The sequence below is a fragment of the Brachycentrus maculatus genome, unplaced genomic scaffold, assembly GCF_059751285.1.
Source record: "Brachycentrus maculatus isolate JH-2025_06_01 unplaced genomic scaffold, ASM5975128v1 h1tg000381l, whole genome shotgun sequence".
In the NCBI taxonomy this organism is placed as follows: Eukaryota; Metazoa; Arthropoda; class Insecta; order Trichoptera; family Brachycentridae; genus Brachycentrus; species Brachycentrus maculatus.
In genome coordinates, this window is record NW_028281130.1 from 266,472 (window position 1) to 288,995 (window position 22,524).

The following is a 22,524-nucleotide window of genomic DNA, read 5'->3' on the forward strand; positions in this document are numbered from 1 at the left end:
TAAATTCACTGGTTAAATTAAAAGCTGTTTAATTAAATATTATAATCATAAATAAATATATTTTTATGAGATATCGCCCACTCCTTTCAAGAACGTCTTAAATAAAAAAAATGATTTTTCAGGAGAACGTTTTTAAAGTTTCAAAATATAATACAGTGTATTAAAAATAAATATCAAGCCACTTATTAATTTTTTTTTAATATGCAACAGATCTTTTTAGGTAAAGCCTGAAGGTTTTTTCTGCATTCGAAAAATATTTAGTACATTTAAAAAAATAATTAAATAATAATACCTTTTCTTCAAAATGCAAAAACAACACTTTCTGCCCTGTATCGGGTAAATATTAAGTTAAAAATATGCCTCTTTTGCTGAGATATAGTACATTTTCTGGGCATTCCGAAAACATGCACAGCTGAAAATTGACGATTTTTTTATTTATGACGTTCTTGAAAGGAGTGAGCGATGTGTTATATCATTTATTTCCATAACATCATCTGTATTTTATTTCTGTACACTAATTTTCGTAAAACTGCTGCTAAGCTGTTTGCATACCAATTGGCGCAATTTTTAAAAATTTATATCCTGAAAACAATCCACAAAAATAATATTCATCAAAGTAAAATATTATATATCCTCTCTACTCAAACTATCTTCATTTACCCTATTCCAATGATGTATCACATTATAATTTTCGTTTTATATCCTTTTTAATTTTCTTCTAAAATCATGATTTTTTGCGATTTTCGGCTAAGGTAACTATTTTTGGAAGTACCTAAAACTTTGCAAAGCACTTCAAATATTAAAAAAAAAAACTTGTTAAGCTTATTGTTATACAAAGCCAAGTTATCGTTTGAGTAGCCTCTTCGTTTTTGTGATTAAATTCATTTTTCTCATTTTCACATTGAACAGTTTTTTTAAAATAAGTATGCAGAAGTACTTATTTTTTTTTGATATTTTGTTATTGTACACTTTCACCGATAACACACTATAACACCTGCATCATATCGATGAGAAAGTATTTTACATTTATACATACAGATGTCAGTGATTCTTCATGCTGAAATATTCATGTTCCAGTTCGACGAACGCGAAAGACTGCGTAATTTTTTTACTGCCTGTGATTACGAAACAATATTTTTGTTAGACCATGTCGGATATTTTAAACAATATAAAAGTCTACTTTCGAGTTCTGTCTGTCGCTTCAAATGTATCTAAAACGAATGGAGCTACATTTAATTGATTAAATAAACGGTCAAATAACTCTCGATTTACTCCGTTCCTCAGTCCTCCCGACCTCAGAACTCAGTCAGCAGTCAGTAAGCGGCCGAAGGTCTGTCCGGTTGGATGTTGTGTTGCAGGGTAGCTAACGTTTTGCAATTCGCCGCATTTGTACGTACAGAAGTATCATGACGTGTAAACAACCTTTAACAATTCACTAGAGATAAATGTGTTATCTAAGAAAATCGACGAAGATAAAAATAATGTTCGTCGAGAACGGAATTCGCCTTACCTGATAGTGCTGTTTAGTGATAACAAGTATTATAGAGCGATATGTCGCTGTTCAAGAAAAAAGCACCTCGTGCTCCAATTCCGAAGATCGAGGAGCCGTCGAAAAGTCAAGGGAACGGAGTAAACAAAGCGGTAGAAAATAGTAATAGTACCCCTCGTCCTAATGAACCCAGTGTACAACGACCCCAGTTGGTCTTCAACTGCCAGCAGGCTCATGGGAGCCCGTTGGGACGAATTTCTGGCTTTTCCAATGTCAAAGAGCTTTACCAGAAAATTGCAGACTGCTATGACTTCCCCGCAGATGATGTAAGTACCTACTGAACAGATCTTTAAAGTCTATAATGCTCCTACGGGGTTATAGTTATATACATTAGTTTATTGTGTTGTAGAAATAATTATTTAGTTACAATTTTTATAACTAATAGAACCATTTACCAAGGTCAATCAAAGAATTATAGAGATGTGTTTGTTTACCCGATTCATAAAACACTTATGGGAATGCATCTGCATATATTTTTATTTAAAATATATTACTGGTGTGTTGCTCAAAATGAATTTTATTTAAAATAGTGGATATCTATTCACTTGTTATCATTAGCCAAAAGAATTGAGACCTGAATGAAATAAGCAATTAAGAAAGAATGTGTGATAAGCGGATATTTGTCTGTGTTGACTTAGTCATTGATAGGTAGGTACCAATAAACATAATTCCTATATAAAACCAAATAGCATTGTTTTTAAGAAAGATTTTTTGAAAAACCAACATGCCACACAATTTTCAAAATTAACATATGAAAATGAACATCAAAAATATTGGTAAGATGCATAGCTCATAAATATTAGTGGACAGAAGTAAATTACAATAAAATAAAATAAAATAAAAAAAATCAACTAAATAATATTGAAATCCCAAGAGAAAACTTACTTAAATCTTAACCTTTCTTTTTACGAGTATCGTGAAAAAAAACGTCTATTTTACTTATTTTTATCAAAATTGATTATAACGCGCTTTCTAAACATCAAAAAAGTGTTTCTTTACCTCAAAATGACCCGTTTCATTTCCTGTAGGTACCAAAATGTCTGTCATAAATATTTTTTTACGAATCTGGCGAATAGAGGACTGATAAAATCAAATGGTATAGAGTGTAACTCGTTAATTCGTATACAAATAATCATATACTTCCGTTTAAAAAAACCTTTTTGATATTTAAGATAATATAAAAACATTAATATCGGACGGTTTCCCTGTGTGTATCGTTATGGTTAATATTATAATAAATTATTCATTATTAGTTGAATCGATTCGTGGTCTCGTGATTATTGTTCGAGCTTTTAAGTCAGAGGCTCTAGGTTCGATCCTTACTCTGCCACAACTCAATTCTTATTTTCAAACAAAAACCCTAAGGATAACTTGATAATATAAATATAAAATAATGTTAAACTAAACTTTTGAATTAAACACTTTTACGTAATTTTATAATTAAAATGCGCAAAGGACGTAAATAGTGCCTTTCAATGAAATTTAAATAGAAATCCTTCAAAATATGTCGATAAAAAAATAATGTCTTATTAAGCACATACCGATTTCAACTAATATTATCGATACACATATACGTAAAGGTTTAAATATTAATGTACAATCGACCCTTTTCCAGGAAAACATCCTTAATATGAGCTAAAAAACATTAAGACGATTTACTATTTACTGAAACAAAATTTGTTTACCTTTTGGCGATTACAATGCTTTACAGAAGCCGTACCAGATGTATATTTATATATTTATATGTTATATATATATATATATATATATATATATATATATATATATATATATATATATATATATATATATATATATATATATATATATATATATATATATATATATATATATATATATTCACATATCCATACTACATTTGTAGTTATAGATAGGTACAGTTGATGTATCAACTACGTATCTTTTTTCAAAACAGGCTTTTGTGCATCCATATACTAACATTGTATAGTATTTGTTAACACAAACTCCAACAAAGACCAATCGATGTACGAAATATATTTTGTAGGTATGTACTTGAATCCAACCCAGATTTAGGCGTTGAATCGACGCTATAAGATAATGTATCTATATATATATATATATATATATATATATATATATATATATATATATATATATATATATATATATATATATATATATATATATATATATACTAACAAATAAATTCAAATGGACGTAAGCAATGATATTGTAATATAGTGTCTATAAAAATTAACCTGCGCATAGTAGTAATTCTGTAGTAAAGATGATTTCAAAGGCCGAGGTTGCTTTCGTGAGTTTCGAAATATCGGTAAATTTCTTCGCTAAATACCTGTGATAATAATATCTTAGCACAGTTTTAAAAAAAAAACTTTGAATAGGTACATGCATTCCTGTAGAGTATAGAGGCATTATTTCGTTAAGAAACGTTATTTTTCTCTGCCTAACCGGTTTTCTTCACACTGCAGCACACTGACCTTAACATTGTATGATGAACGTTCCTCGTACCTGCTGGATACTGAATGCTGGGTTAATGGCTCTTGATTGTATTTATCCAATATAGCAAGGATGTGTTCTTAATAAACTATCGGGCGGTAATGTTATTCTGTTGAATTTGTACCTATTGTTTTGATGCAGATATTTATTCTCGATTGGATTTAATTCGATATAATCTTTAATTACCTGTGTATATGGTAAATACGAGTATTGACCACTTTTAGGCTAGCTAATGAATATTCAATCCAATTAACTCATAAAATCAAAAATGTATTTCGCTTATATCCTTTTTTGTTATATTTCTTTAACTGTACTATTAATATAATATACGTTGAGTGCCTAAGTAATATTATTATCTATAATATATATAGAATGTAGAATGTCAGTAACTTTTCCCTGTTCGGTATATGGCTTCATAAAAAGTGTATAAACATACCTGTATATCGAATCGTGCTATACCATGCAAGCATGAAGTTACAAATATGAAAGCCAACATCAAAATATTAAGTTGTATGTTGGAAATGGGAAATGTTTGAACGACACGTTTTGTAAAAAAAATAGAACGGAATAAAAGAAGATAGTTGTCGACAGTTGTGCTTATCATACCCAGCAAATGCCCTACATATCTCTTGAAAATTATCGATGTTTGCATACTTCTTGATCAAATATGTGTCCATTATTCTACAATAACAGTAACCCCTTCATTCACTCATATGGGTAGAGTTGCTGGCTTCAAACCACGAAATGTCAATATCTGCTCTTCGTTTGACCTATTTCAGTACACGTTCTAAATACACCAAATTCACTATGAATTGAAGGAATTAAATAGTATTCACTTCTCAATAACTGTTAATTGATTCATTAAAATTTTGCGTAGACCTAAAATTGATCTAATATATTTTGGACTCCATATCCGAGGCAAAATATAAAAGTCATGTAATATGCGTTGTTATTCATGTCAATGGAAGAGTGAAATATAAAAAAAAAACATATGTATCCATTATCCAATATAGCAGATGGTTATGTTAAAAAGCAATCTACTAATAAGCGCACCGGGTACTTTAGCTGACAGAATTAATGTTATTTATTCAGATGAACTAATCCCGGGGTGTTAGAGATAATAATGTTATCAATAACAAAAAAGGCCAGCATGTATTATCCCGGTTTATTCTAACTCGCAGCATTTTTCTTTGTTTTTCCTTCGCAAAATTTAATCCCTGATATTTGTTACACATACACACTCACGCACACACACACACACACACACACACATATATATATATATATATATATATATATATATATATATATATATATATATATATATATATATATATATATATATATATATATATATATATATATATAAATTATATATACTTTAGATATAAATATATTTATATCTAAACTATATATAAATCTAAACGGTTTAATAAGTTTGTAAAAACAGGTAGTCAGATATCGTGAGTTACTGGGTGATGATATGGCACACAATGATATTATGCCGCCATGATGTCGCACAGGAAACATGGGTCGATGATTACCGGAAACGGGAAGTGCGGGCGGCTTCAGTTCCGATATTGTTACTCCTTTAGGAAACAGTCACACATACAGGTATTTGCCTACTTTTGGCCCCTTTTGCGGTTTTTACCCTTTCTTCTCTTTGAATATTCATATATGGTTACTACAAGAGAACTTATCCCAACTGAACTAACGTTTTAGTAAATATCTAGGTGTTAGGGGTAGTTACATTTTCGTTGTTTCTAGAGAGAAACACAACGTCTAGAGAGGCGTCTGTTTTCTATTTTAAAACCTAGACATTGTTCAAATATACGGTTTACTTAAAAACCCCTGCTACTAGTATTGGAGGTTGGAGAATGTATATATATACATAATTTTCAATTGTATTGTTTTGGATACCTACTTTCACTCTTCAATACCGATCCTGAATTCATTTGAGAGGGAAAATTATTTATTTTATTTCTGATTCATTACTTTTTTACCGATACTGTATCTTTAATAGATAAAATGTATGATGTTTATCATATCGACCACATTTTGATGAGTGACTTTTTAATATCGTTTATTTTTTTAAATGCATATAGTAAGTATATAATTCATAAATTAAGTAGTAGTATAGGTAACACTAAATTCTAAATTCGATTTGTTCTCGTTTCAAGCAACAATTAAAAATATATTTATCACTACACCTTTCAATTATACCAACATTACGTAGTTCACATAATAAACATTTTTCCACGTACCATATAAGTAATCATTACAAAAAATACAAATAACATTAATTGTGAAAGTAAGGTAAAGTATATGCTCTTACATACCAACATTAATATGTATTATATTATTCGTTATAAATATGTATACATTAATTAAGAGGGTACACTGGTTTGCAAGCTAGTTATAATTCTCATTTCACTATTGTATGCGTAACAAAACAAACGAAGTTAGTGCCTACCAACTAACTGAAAGGCTAAACTCGATTTCATATTATACCTATTCAATATATGATATGTATATTAGAATCAATATATCGCTCACTCCTTTCAACAACGTCAAATATCAAAAAACTTGATTTTTCCGGAGATGGTTATTAAAGTTTAAAAATATAATAAAATGTATTAAATATCAAGCTACTTATTAAACTTTTTACTGTGCCACAGATCTTTTTAGGTAAAACCTGAATGTTTTTTCTCCATTTGAAAAATATTTAGTGTATTTGAAAAATAATTAAACAAAACATTTTCTTCAAAAGCAAAAACATCCTTTTCTGCCCTGTAGCTGGTAAATATTAAGTTAAAAATATGCCGCTTTTGCTGGGATATAGTACATTTTCTGGGCATCCCGAAAATATGCACAACTGAAAATTAACGATTTTTCATATATGACGTTGTTGAAAGGAGTGAGCGAAATGTCGCATATTTATAGAGGTACTAGGTTTATAACAACAACATACACAGATGTGGAGTAAACATGTTAGTCAAAAACACAGATAAATACATATGTACTAATTTAAGGGTTACCTTAAAAAATATTAAAAAAGTTTAAAAGTGGGGGAAAAAAGGGCCCATGTTAACTGTTCTAAGAAATGTACACACACACATATATATATATATATATATATATATATATATATATATATATATATATATATATATATATATATATATATATATATATGTATCTGTCATATCAAATCTATAGCTAGATAGATAGGCGCTGAAATGAGGGTGCACTAAACATGCAGTGCTATATTAATTATTTTTTTAATGAAAAAGCCTAAGAACAATTAAATTCATTATTTAGAAAACGTTACACTCCCATTTTACAAAGAAAGAAATAAATATGATTTTTTTGTCTTCTGTTGGTGGACTTATTACGTTCCGCTCAATGACTAAATAAATATAGTTAAAAAAAACTAATGTTAACGTAGGTGACGGTCACGAATGGCGACTACTGACACATCATATTTCATTACGTAGTTGGCTACAAATAAGATCTATGTAGCGCTCAAATTGTAAAGAAATGTGCATTTATACACTCATTAGTTAGTTCCATCGCACGCGCAACTTTTACTTTGTGTTTACAATGTATTTATTTTATTTATAAAATTGTTTTAAGGATTCGTTACTTTTTCGTTTATGTTTGTAGGAAATGTTTGTCTGCCACCGTGGTGTAATGGTTAGCCTGTTTAGCTACCGTGCTGGAGGTCCCGGGTTCGATTCCCAGGGGGAGAAATAAATATTAGTCATTTTAAACTCTAACATATATTTAATATTACCCTGGACTGGTCCCTGTAGCGCAGGAGTGATCACCTTGCCTTTATGTGAGTAACGTTCAAGATAACACTGCGTCAATACAATGTAGTACCCTTTGCACCATTGGGTGCGGATAAGGGTTAGAAGATATTTGTAGGAATGTTACCCTTTGAAAACAATGGAATAAAATTTTAGGTTTGGAACCCGTTACTACGAGATATATCATTTTATAGAAATTTAATCTTCTACACATGTTACGATTTGATTCCATTTTTGTAATGCCGCACAAATAGGGTCGCATAACACTTAGCCCTGTAGGTATGTTTGTTGTTCGGAATTTTTGTATCTAAATGGTTTTACTCTTAATTTCTAAAACGATAAATGTGTTTACGGGTCAAGTCAACAGACCGTGGAGCCCATCTGCCACTCTTTGTAACTAATATGAATAATTATGTAGATTCAACATACAGCGAGCCTAGTTGTTTGAATAATGATCTTATAATAATAGGATACATGCACAAGGTGAAATAAAAATTCGAAGAATAAACTGTTATAACAGTATTTTAATACATTTAATTTTTAATTATTTTTTATATGAGGTAACACACTATATTCAAGGTAGTATTCTGTGACAAAAATGTCTTCTTAATTATCATTGACAATCATTACTCATTTTGGTTGAAGAATATTTTTCATGATTTTCCATTTTAAATCATCCTAATATACCAAAACTGGAGCTTTTATCATCTGCCTACAAGTAGGGCAGTCCGTTTCATGTTTTCTATTCCTACGAAATATTAATTTAGAATTGATAAAACTTCAGGCGAAACAAGAATTCCCTCGACCTTTGAAAGGCGAGTGTTTTTGCATAGAATTTTCACTCATAAATTACACGAAATTTTAGTAATTTTAAACATAAAGAGTAAATCCACTCACGAGTAGGCATATGCTATGAAACTTATAGAGTTGAAGCCTGAGTAGGGACATAATAAGCGGTGTTGCATAAGCCGTAGCTAGATTTCAGTCACTTGGACGTTAGGTAATTAAAAAAAAATCGACCTTTGAAATATTTCATAAGTACATCATATCAAAATGAAGAATATCACTACAATAGGTTTCCTTATTTTCCCAAAATCTTCGAAAATAACAGATCTTCGGCTTTCGAAACAAATTATTTTTTAGATTTTCATGACTCGATTTTTCAGGTTTTTAGAAATCCAAATTTGTTTGTTAGCGGGAAACATGAACAATGGATTGATAATGAACACTCCACGGTTTTAATATTTTCCAAAACATTCTAGACTTTAATTGTTTTCAAATAAATACCAACCCTAGACTAAAAAGGCTAATGAAGGAGGCTATTTATTTCGATGTTTTTTTTCTTCTTCAATCCCTTCGTTATTGCACGTACGTAATAGAAATATTATATGTTGTTAATAAATACCTATGTTTATAAATAATCTATTCCAAGTCGCTTCCTTTATTAGAATACACAAAAAAACAATGACTATTGTTAACTTGCTATGTTTTTATGCAATATACAAATATACATACATATAATATTTAGGTGAGTGACAAATCCAACTTAATTATTTGGATAGTCATCGCTATCATGATCTAGTGAATTATTATACGTATTCACGAAACCTGTTAATAATTGACTTTGTTACTAAAACTCCATCCAATAAAAAAATTAAGCCGGTCCTTATCACCTGTATAACCCTCATATGGAGGTAAAATCGTCGTATTCTCTACAAAAATAACGTACCCTAACGTAACCAATCTCTAGAACTCTAGACCCATGTGACAAAAACTAACAGCGAAAGCATGCATTGCAAAGCATTTATTGGGTTGATGCAAAAGTAATGACCGTTTTTTATGATCCCAGGTAAAAAAAAAATTTTTCACAAATTATGAAAGGTATCTTCTTTTTTTATGATTCCATTGTATAAAGGATGCTTTCCCTCTACTTTCTATTCAGTTTTGGCCTGGCCAGAGTACAGTAATAACCCCTTATATTTTTTCAAAATGTCGTTCGATAAAGTGCATTTACGTCATTGTTTACTTTATGAATTCCGTAAAGACAATACCGCGAGTGTGGCAACCAAAAACATTTGTGAAGTGTATGGAGCAGATGTCATCAAAGTTCGACAGGTACGAAGATGGTTTGCAAAATTCCGATCTGGAGATTTTTCGCTCATTGATAAACCACGTACCGGGCGGCCATTGAAGTCTGATGACGATGAATTAAAAGTCATAATTGACACCAATCCACGTCTAACCATCAGGGAGATTGTGTCAATGATGGGAGTCAACCAAACAATCGCATTAAGACATTTGAAGCGTATGGAAATGGTTTCGCTGTACGACGTTTGGATACCTCATCAAATGTCGGCTGCAAATTTATTGGATCGTGTTTCTACGCGCGTTGCTTTGAGTGCGAGACAAAAACATGAACCTTTTTTGGATCGTTTGGTGACGGGAGATGAGAAATGGGTCGTGTACTACAACGTGACAAGAAAAAGACATTGGACTATACCTGGACAAGCCCCATTAACAACTTCGAAGGCCGAAATCCATAAAAAAAAGTTATACTTTGTGTTTGGTGGAATAATAAGGGTATTGTGTATTTTGAAGTCTTGGAACACGATAAGACAAGTACAACAGAACGATATTGTCAGCAATTATCCAAATTGAACATGGTCCTTCAAAAGGATAGACCAGAATTGGTAAACAGAAAAAGGGCAGTGTTTCATCACGACAACGCGCGACCACATGTGGCTATGATGACCCAACACAAGCTAAATGAGTTAAATTGGGATGTTATCAAGCATCCACTGTATTTTCCAGATCTTGCTCTTTCTGATTTTTATTCATTCCGATCACTGCAAAAAAATTTAAATGATGAAAAAAATTATTCAATAGAGCAGGTAAAAACATCCCTTACTTCATTTTTCGCATTAAAATCCACGGAATTTTATACTACCGGTATTTATAAGTTGATAGAAAGATGGGAGAAGGTTATAAGAACTGATGGAAATTATATAATTTATTAAATAAATAATACACAAGAAAAAAAAATATTAAAAAAATATATGTAAAAAACGGTCAAAACTTTTGCATCAACCCAATAAATGCACGAGGTTAGAGTACAGGGGGTGAGGGCCTAATGTGTTGTATTATGTATACTATTTAAAAATAAAATTGTCATGCCTGTAAACACAGTGAATAAAATATGTGTCGGGATGTGGTCCCGTGGTTAGTTTCTCGGTTCGAACCCACTCTACCACAATTTGATACATATTTCTAATAATAAGCTTAGGCTTACAGAAATATAATGAATTTGAAGTAGTTGTCTAAATAATAATATTACAAATATTTCTCTTGATTAAAAATATACATAATTTGTAATTTTACACTAGAAATGTTCGTTAGCAGGTACGTCAAATGTTGTATTAACAGGATTTGTGAATACGGATATATGTACCCATACTAAAATCCTCCGCCTACAATTCAATTTCCATTTCAGAGACGAGATTTTGCATATACGTCCACACTTACGTATGAAAAAAAAATATTCTCAATATTATTAATATTTAAAGCATTTACTTTGTGGTTAGTCATTTTTACTTATTTATTTTTTTACAAAAATGTTAATAAAATTAGTATATAACCACTCACCGACTCGGTGAGTGGTTATATACTAATTTTATTAACATTTTTGTAAAAAAATAAATAAGTAAAAAAGAAAAAAAAATGTCTAGATAAAAATAAAATAAAAACGTAAATACATAAATACTATATGTATAATAATTAGATTTCATAATCATTAGTTATATTTTTCAAACGGTATTTTGAAGAAGTTTCGTGCTTAAAAATGTAAATAGACTTATCAATAAACAAAATCACTTTAGGTATCTTATAAATCATTTTATGTATCGTATAAATATCGCTGCAACTTTTTAAACTTGAAACACGAAAGAACATAAGACATCACGCGTGACGCGTGATGTCTTATGTTCTTTCATATATCAAAAGCGTATGCGTTCTACCATATATCAAAAGGGCACCCTGCCTTGCGAGATTAGTTCATATTATGACCTACACACTCGTACAAGCCATGTTTTTTGTGGGTAGAAATATCTTTTAGGTGCAATTTTACTTTGAAAAGAAACACGACTTTATGATCAGTAATAATTTATCCACTTTTCATAATTTTCTTTCACATTTTATAACGATTTTATCATAAAACTGATTGTATTTTTAGAATGCATATCTTTACTATTTTTAATTTTCGATTTTTTATTTAAACATAAATATTTAAAACATCACAATATTCACAATATTTAAATTTCAAACGTCTTTATTTTCGTAGTCCTAAGAGGCTTTTTATCAAAAACAGGAGTCAAAAACAAACTTATGGCGGTGGTTAAGGCCATACTCGCAATAACAGATCTCATTCAGCGTTCGGCAACACTAGAAGCCGCACGTCATTTATGCCCGATTTTTTTTTAGAATACATTCTGGAATTTTTGTTTGTTTTTTAACGTCTTGCCTTTCAATAACACTTTTCATTCCAAAACTATATATTCGTTTCGAAGAAAAACTTTTTTTTAAATACGAAAACGATGTTTAAAAAAAATCAATTACGTCAAATGTTACCTGGGTTTAAAGAATGTTAACTTGCTATTTAAAGTATGTAGGGCCTTAAGATTTGTTCACTATACAGCTGTTAAAAATTAGTGGCAGATAATGCTTGTATACAGTAGTGGTGAAACAAATTATTCGTTTTATGTATGTCAAATATTATATATAGAGGTGGCTTTACACTATTATGATTTTTTTGTTGTTGATAAAAAGAGAAATATTTGTGTTTTTATTATTTACAAAAACACTTAAATTTCATACCATTTCGGTGAGCCTAAGCGGTTCATTATTAGAAATAGGTATCAAATTGTGGTAGAGTTAGTTCGAATCGAGAAACTCTGACTTAAGGGTCTGCGACACTCACCACGGGACCACAACCCGACAACAAGAATAATAATAATTCTCTATTCAATAATAATTCGCTATTTATGAATTTATTTATTTATTTCAGACGAGTCAACTGCTTCAAGGAATTATCCTTGAAGCAGTTGAGTAGTCTGTTTCCGCGCTTCGTAGGCGTGATGATTTTTTAGATCCCATTTACCCTTCACATAACACAATCTTGTTTTCGGATCGCCAGCCTCCTTAATTATTGTTCCTTTTTTCTTGACCACGTTTTCAGTTATAAGAATAATAATGTAACACCTAGGAGCAAAAACAGCAAACTTCCAATACTTCTCATTCTTATATTTATACATATTTTTATTTTTCGTTTTTAGATTCCTTTTCTTTAATATATAAAAACTTTTTCACGTGTAATTACACGCAATTGTGAAAAGTTTTTATTCGTATTTCCTTCATATCAAATATGAAAAATACGCTGCTAAAGATATTTGGTTTTTACTGTCTCCTGAACAAAAAACGAATTTTCTGATGTGTGTGTTTTATCACAAAATCTTCAATTATTGTATAGTGGGTATACTATCGTTCCATGAACAGACAGCAGATTTGAACACAAATCATTTATCAAAATTAAATAGCTGTAATTATTATAATTTTCAGATTTTATTCTGCACTCTCAACACTCACAAAGTGGACATGAAGAAGCTCCTGGGTGGACAAATAGGTTTAGAAGATTTTATATTCGCGCACAGAAAGGGGAGACCAAAGGAGGTGGAGATTGAAAAATCCGAAGATGCCTTAGGACTCACAATAACCGACAATGGCGCCGGATATGCATTTATCAAAAGGATTAAGGAAGGATCCATTATCGCCAATAGTTCTCATATACAGGTTGGTTAAAGCTATTATAAGGGCCTTAAATATTATAAAATACATTTTCATAAGGAGAGAGTTTACCGAATGATACAATATAATACCTGCCACCGAAACTATACTAAATGCTGCGCTTGAAACGTAAAACACGTCCTCTCATTACGTGTATTTTGTACTTATGTTTGTACTTATTCATATTTGCCATTACGATGCGAAGATAAGACATTTATGCTATATTATGTAGGTACATAAGTTCAAATTACATGTAAAATGGAAGGCATAAGAATTAGATTTTTTCTTACGGGTTATCATTTATATCTTAGCCTATTTTTTTGTAATTTCAGGTAGGAGATCACATAGAAAAATTAGATGGCCAAAACGTAATTGGAAAACGACATTACGAAGTTGCTAAAATTTTAAAAGAAATCCCCAAAGGTTCCGTGTTTACAATTAGACTAGTGGAACCTCTCAAAAGTGGTTTCGGAAGTATCGGTCCAAAATCAGGCAGTGCAAAAACCGGAAAAAAAAGTTTTGGATCAGGGAAGGAGACATTGAGGTTTAAAGCAAACGGAAAAGCAGCTATCGAGAATGAGGTAAATTTTACATTTCTTTCAATATTTCTATCAGGTATATAGGTTGCACTTCTGCGAAAAAATATTGACACAAAACCAACTTTCGTCCAAATTCAGCACCTTCTTATTTATATTCCAGTACTCGTATTTATGAATAAACATATTTGTAATATTAACAGTAGGAAAAGTATTAACATATAGGATTTTTATATGCAAATTTACACGTGCATGATTTTTTTATCCGCACAAAATGGTGCAAAGGGCACCACATTTCATCAACACAGTATTGTCTTTATTGTTAATCGCATAAAGGCAACATGATCAGTCCAGCGCTTCTTGTACCAGTCCATGGTGATATTAAATACATATGAGAGTTAAAATCACTCATTCTGATCCCCTGAGAATTCACCCTCCAGCACGGTAGTCAAATGCATATACCACTACACGCCACTGATTCGTATTTATGAGCATCAGTGACATGAAAATTGTATTAGTAATAAATTAACAAGTTTCTATATTATTACAAGCAAATAATATTTTTATGTTACTGCAATAAACTTTTATGTATGAACTTGAGCTAACACGCTATTCGTTGATAACCGATTTAAAAAATAATCAGTTATTTTTTTCATTTATTACAGCACGACGCAACAGCCATATCTGGAATAGAAAAAATTAATAGCATATTGGAAAGCTTCATGGGAATAAATGACACCGATCTTGCCACCCAGATGTGGGATTTGGCGCAAGATAAATCTAATACAATGCAACTGGCAGATGCAATCGACTCCAGTGAACTGCAAGTCTTTGGATTCACAGATGAGTTCATCATCGAACTGTGGGGAGTGATAACAGATGCTAAAGCGGGCAGATTTTGAACCCAATACCAACGTCTCGTATAACATCCCTCTAATCATAGCAAAATAAGTAATTTGTAGATAGTGACTTATAATGATTCAGTGTGAACTTTATATATATATATATATATATATATATATATATATATATATATATATATATATATATATATATATATATATATAAATATACTTACGCATTTAGACCAGTTCTTCTACAGTTTGTTTAAAAGCATAATGCTTTTCACTTCACTTTTGTTACGTTTGTTCATGTTCAATTTTATGGACATGTAATATATTATCGGTTTATTCAGTTATAAAAGATGCTTAACAATATTTTTTTAACATAGCGAAACATTGAAAAACCCTGTAATTTTTACACTGTCATTGTTCTGTAATTTTTAATTATTTCTAAAAGTATTGCGTGTGTTAGAACATTTTTATAGTGTAAAATGATATTTATTTGTCAAATACTGAATCGAAGAAAGATTAATAAATTATTTAAATAAATAGCAAAAGCCAACATCAAACTGTCATTTTGTAGACAGAAGTATAGAGAAAGTGGAAAAATCAGATTGTTCTAAATTTCTGTTTGTTGTCTTTTTCGGATTATTAGTACTTACACGTACATGGGTTCCGAGCCTGGAAATTATATAGAGAAATTAGTGATTTTAATTGGAATTTTTCACAAATTGTCAAACGTTTAATTAGTTCACTTCAGGATGAAGGTCTGTTTAATTCATTTTTGTATGGTATTTTTATTGTGTATTTAAAGGTAATAATAGGAGAATTGGACTGTATAAATAATGCTTTATATCTTGTGCCGTTGAGCAGAATTCCTCTTTGCCATTAATATGAAGAAAAAAACAATGATTTAAACATATTTATTTTTGTAATATAAATAATTTTAAATAAAATTGTAATATTTAAGCACCTACGTTATAATACGAACTAATTTAATAAATATTCATGTAATACATCATATTGTAGTATTATTTAATTAACTTTAACTAAACTTTTAAAAACTTTATATATACTATATATATATATATATATATATATATATATATATATATATATATATATATATATATATATATATATATATATATATATATATATATATATATATATATATATATATATATATATATATATATATATATATATATATATATATATATATATATATATATATATATATATATATATATATATATATATATATATATATATATATATATATATATATATATATATATATATATATATATATATATATATATATATATATATATATATATATATATATAATATAATAATAAATATATCATAAACAAAATACAATAAGTATCATGTCAGTAAGCTTAATTTTCTTGGAATTAATAAACGAGTACCCATTTCATTTTTATCAGTAAAGTTCATTTCACATATCGCCAGCTATTTTAAAAAGTCCAAGTTGTTACTAATAGAAGTAAAGTTAAATTTTTCATAAACATCAGGTTATGAAAAATCTGGTTTGCGGATGAAACAACTCAATAAGCAACAAAAAAACAACAGGGAGAACATTCTGTTTCGGTCTTAGGGCCATGATAAGCGGTGTTGCATAAGCCGTAGCTAGATTTCAGAGTCACTTAAAAAAAGAGAAGATAGTTTTTGAAGCGAATCTTCTTAGGCAGCAATTTGATAATCGATAACTGCATGAAGACGATATGGTCCTGATAGCCGCATCGATAGCTGGCCTAGTAAACTAATTGACATATAGCTCACTCCTTACAACAACGTCATAAATAAAAAATCGTAAATTTTCAATTGTGCATGTTTTCGGAATGCCCAGAAAATGTACTATATCCCAGCAAAAAAGGCATATTTTTAACTTGATATTTACCCGCTACAGGGCAGAAAATGTTGTTTTTGCATGTTGAAGAAAAGGTCTCGTTTAATTATTTTTTTAAATACTTTAAATATTTTTCAAATGGAGAAAAAACCTTCAGGATTTACCTAAAAAGATCTGTTGCACAGTAAAAAGTTCAATTATTTTTTTAAACTTAAAAAACGTTCTTCTGAAAAATGAAGTTTTTTGATTTATGACATTGTTAAAAGGAGTGAGCGATATGTGAATGATAGCCATAGAAAACGGCTAGAAAAATTACTCATTGAAGGTACCACCCACATATATATATATATATATATATATATATATATATATATATATATATAAATATATATATATATATATATATATATATATATATATATATATATATATATATATATATATATATACATATATGTATATATATATATATATATATATATATATATATATATATATATATATATATATATATATATATATATATATATATATATGTATATATATATATTTCTATATATATATATATATATATATATAAACAAGAAGTTAAGAGGGTAAGTAGCTTCAAGTATTTAGGACATATCCTACAGGAGAACTGTATGGATGATGAGGACATCAGGCGCCAGTATCGTGCTCATTGCGTACGGTCCAACATGCTGACGCGCCGCTTTGCCCACTGCTCCGCGCAGGTAAAAAATGTGTAGACTCTATTAAGTTTTGTGTACGCAGCGAGTTATGGTGTAAGTTTACACAGCGAAGCTTAAAAGACATGAAAATATGCTATAATAATAGATTCAGATCTTTAATGAAGTTACCCGACACTGCAACGCGAGTGGTATATTTGCCACAGCACACCTACCACATTGTGATGGGCCATTAAGGCACCTAGTGACAGGTTTCCGGGAGAGGCTGATGAAGAGCTCAAACCTCATCATAAAGCGGCTTGTGGAGCACAGATGGAGGCTGGACATGTGTCAGCACTAGAGCACAGTGCTGCGTTTGCTAGGGAGCTGATCTTCATCTACTACATCTATCCAAAAAAAAATTACTTTATTTTTAAAAAATCTTTCGCCGTTCTTTATTTTTTTTTTATTATTGGTTATAATTGTAATTTTAATTTCGTTGTAAAAAATGTTATAAAACATATATGATTGACTAAGTATTGCACCCATCACTTAGTCAAGTTGGAATAATTTTTTATTATTATTATTTTTATCATTATGTAAGGCACATTTCGTTACATGATCAATCAACACAGGGCGCACTCTTGCAAGTTAACGCAATTACCAATAATTATAGTGTTTTGGAATAGTAGGTACGTTCGCAGTTTTACTAATACGTATGTACTTGGATAAGATAGATGAATAAACCATTTCGAAAAGTACTGTGACTTATGCACCACTGGTTGCACATGAAAGTTTAAATACTTTTTTGAATACATTTTACAAATTTTAAATCTTGTTTTAGTGAAACTTCTAAGACAGCGATTGGATAATAGATTATTGGATTGAGATTGAAATTTCAAGGACCCGTCACATTTATTAGGCACATTTCATTACACGAGAGAGAAGACAGATATTACTTAGATCAATATGTCATCAACTATAGCAGCATAAATAACACTAAATTAATCTGATCCGATACAGAAAACAGATTTACAGATAATATTTTTGATTCAAGGATCAAAATTTGAATATTTCTTTTCAAATAACGGTTACAAAGATTCATTCTAGTAAATATTCGATTAATTAAAAAAAAACAGACAATTAAACGTATGTCTGTTAAGTCACTCGTCATGAACTGCCATTGTGTCATCAACTGAATTTGATATATGAATATGAATTTCGCATACATTTGAAATGTTTAGAAAGTAAAACGGAACTGTTGAAGTGAAACTTCTTAGGCAGCAATTCGATAATCGGTAAATGGACGAGAATTATATGAAATTGTAAGGACGAGTAACGTTTATTAGACACATTTCGAAAAGAACGATAAAACGTAGAAAGAAGAAGAAAGAGAGCTTTACATTTTGAAGTGGAGATAGTAACGTATACCTAACGATACAAAGCCATAGAATAAGATTGTGTCGTGAATGCGAGCGTTGAAAATGTACCTGTCAGACGCCATATATGAACAGTTGAGGTACAACGCGTTGTGTGAGTGATATATAGCAATAAAAAAAAATAATAAAAAAAAATATATATAAATAAATATATATAAATAAATATATATATATATATATATATATATATATATATATATATATATATATATATATATATATATATATATATATATATATATATATATATATATATATATATATATATATGTATATATTTATATATATATATATATATATATATTTATATATATATATTTATATATATATAACGTGGTAATATTTTCCTTTTGAAAATTAAGTGTAAATAATATGTAAAGTGGGTGTATAATAATAAAATAAACAATGTGTTGCTTTGTAATTAAAGTTTATTCTTAATTTATCTTTATAATAATTTTTATATCTATCTATCTATCTATCTATCTGATTCTGACAGTTAATAATATTATCGGAAGTCTTTTGTTTTATTCTGAGCGACGCATGCGGCATCTGGTGGTAGAACTGTTTTGTGTAGGTACTTTTTGTAAGTACTTAATAAAATGTATAGGTAGGTACCTAGTTATTTTATTACATCTCCCCCCTTGGGGATGAAAATTCATAGTAAAATTTTCACTCGTCCTCCGGATCATCTTCTTGTAGTGAAGGGACTGGTATAAGTTTAGTGATATGATAAAGTTTTTTTTTTTTTTTCTTTCTTTCTTTTTTTTCCTTCTTTTTTTTCTTTTTTTTTTTCTTTCTTGTTTTTTTTTTCTTTCTTTCTTTTTTTTGTATTTTTTTTTTCTTGACCCTTTTAAAGTAGACACAGTTTTTTTCAATCCATTTGTTTTTTTCTTTTGAATTCCTTCATTTTTATTCAGATCTCTTAAAGTATCTTCTAATATAACCAAATGTACAACTTTTAATTGTTCATCTGCATTTTCATTCGATTCTAAAACTGGATTCCTGCTTAGACAATCTACTTCTAAATTTTTCTTTCCTGGAGTATATTTTGTTTTATATTTTGTAGTATTTTTTTCTACTTTATTTTTATTTTCATTCTTCAAGCACTGTTTCTGTGTTATTTGCATGTCTTCATTTTTATTCTGATCTTTTAAAATATCTTCTAATTTAACCAAATTAACAACTTTTAATTGTTCATCTGCATTTTCATTCGATTTTAATACTGGATTCCTGCTTAGACAATCTACTTCTAAATTCTTCTTTCCTGGAGTATATTTTATTTTATCTTTCGTAGAAGTTTTTTCTACTTTATTTTTATTTTCATTTTTCAAGCACTGTTTCTGTGTTATTTGTATGTCTTCATTTTTATTCTGATCTTTTAAAATATCTTCTAATTTAACCAAATTTACAACTTTTAATTGTTCATTTGCATTTTCCTTCGATTCTAATACTGGATTCCTGCTCATACAATCTGCTTCGAAATTCTTCTTTTCTGGAGTATATTTTATTTTATATTTTGTAGAATTTTTTTCCACGTTATTTTTATTTTCATTCTTCAAGCACTGTTTCTGTGTAATTTGTAAATCTTCATTTTTATTATTAATCTTATCACCCTCCTTTGTTTTAAACCTGCACGTTGCTTCAGAGTGATATCGAGTTCCCTTATTCAAATTTTTACAAATCTTACATGGACTTTTATCTTTAATTTTATCACTAGTTCTTAGATTTCCACGTCTTCTTTGATTATCTTCTAATTGTTTTCTTTGATCATCTTCTAATTTTTCTCTCTCACTCCGAACATATTGTAGTAATTGTTTTAATACATCTAATGTTTCATAATCCATTTCCATTTAACAAAATTGTCGTTTTATAACGTGGTAATATTTTCTTTTTGAAAATTAAGTGTAAATAATATGTAAAGTGGGTGTATAATAATAAAATAAACAATGTGTTGCTTTGTAATTAAAGTTTATTCTTAATTTATCTTTATAATAATTTTTATATCTATCTATCTATCTATCTATCTGATTCTGACAGTTAATAATATTATCGGAAGTCTTTTGTTTTATTCTGAGCGACGCATGCGGCATCTGGTGGTAGAACTGTTTTGTGTAGGTACTTTTTGTAAGTACTTAATAAAATGTATAGGTAGGTACCTAGTTATTTTATTACATATATATATATATATATATATATATATATATATATATATATATATATATATATATATATATATATATATATATATATATATGTGTGTGTGTGTATGTATCATCGTGTTTTAACAAACCCAACGAATTAATAACAAAATACGAAATTGAAATATATGTATTTTTTTCTTGTTATCTCGAAAATATCGAATCAAGTACACTATCTCATATTTTAGTTATCACAAACCATTGATATCAGTATTACCAATTGAAACATCAATTAATGATAGTGTTAATCAAAGATTATAAACATGTAAATATTGAATAAACAGAAGATTTTTTAAGCAAATTTCGTATTGTGTATTTTATATTTTAAAATTCTTTTGAGATTATTTTTCTCACTATCTTTCTTTTTCTCTATTTTTCTAAGAAGTTTCACTTCAATAATAATGAGTTTCATGGTAACTTATGTTGTAAATAAGCGAGTTTTGTTTTTTATTTTTTTATTTATTTAAATACAGTTGAACCTCATTTCACAAAAAACAACAACACATAATTAGAAGGCAGTGCCATAGATACAAAATTTAAAATATACAACAGTAAAGCTTGTCGAAGTAGTAAACTTTTAATTTTGGCATCAAATTAAACCATGTTCACTATCGAATTATAATACTGTTGGTAGATTACGATTTATTGGTTTGTAATATAAAATATGTTTTTAAAAAAAATAAAAGAAACGTTTTTTTATCTAAATTTTACTGAGTATTTACCATTTTTACTAAAAAAATCTGTAAGGATTTCGATTGATTTAAAAAAATAGTGGTATTTTCGAAATGAATTTCAAATGAAGAATGAATTAATTCCTAGTGGTCAAATAATTAAGAATGGGCGAGTTTTATCTAAAAAGATAGGTACTTATTTACGAGAGACATCTATAATATATTTCTTGATATCTTTCAAGTTTACTCATTGATTTTTCGTTTAATTTGTAGAACTCCATTTTAATTTATGTGTTAATTGTGGCATTTTCAAACGAATGTTCAAAAATTCGCTTGAAAATGTCATAACTAGGCGAAACAATTGTCACAATATTAATGTTTATATGTTTTATAACAATAAAATACGACTTAGTAGACTTTAAAAATCTGTGTTTGATTTTACAATTTTTACATAAATCTTTCAAGTTTGTTGAAAATCCAGTGTTTGATAGAATAGGTACCTACCTACTCACCTATCGACCTAAGATAAATATATCTAGGAGGCACTGACAGTTGTCTATTGTTATACATCTGGTGCTACTTTGACATAACCACATAAATTT

At 29.0% G+C, this 22,524-nt stretch overlaps 1 protein-coding gene across 1 annotated transcript; it reads left to right on the forward strand.

Annotated features, from left to right (window-relative positions):
• Positions 1–1,095: 1,095 nt before the first annotated feature.
• kermit (PDZ domain-containing protein GIPC-like protein kermit) lies at positions 1,096–15,239 on the forward strand. Its single transcript, XM_088270382.1, has 4 exons — positions 1,096–1,815; positions 13,471–13,701; positions 14,028–14,276; positions 14,897–15,239. Exons 1-4 carry the CDS (start codon positions 1,552–1,554, stop codon positions 15,131–15,133), a joined length of 981 nt encoding a protein of 326 aa, XP_088126508.1. The 5' UTR covers positions 1,096–1,551; the 3' UTR covers positions 15,134–15,239.
• Positions 15,240–22,524: the final 7,285 nt, after the last annotated feature.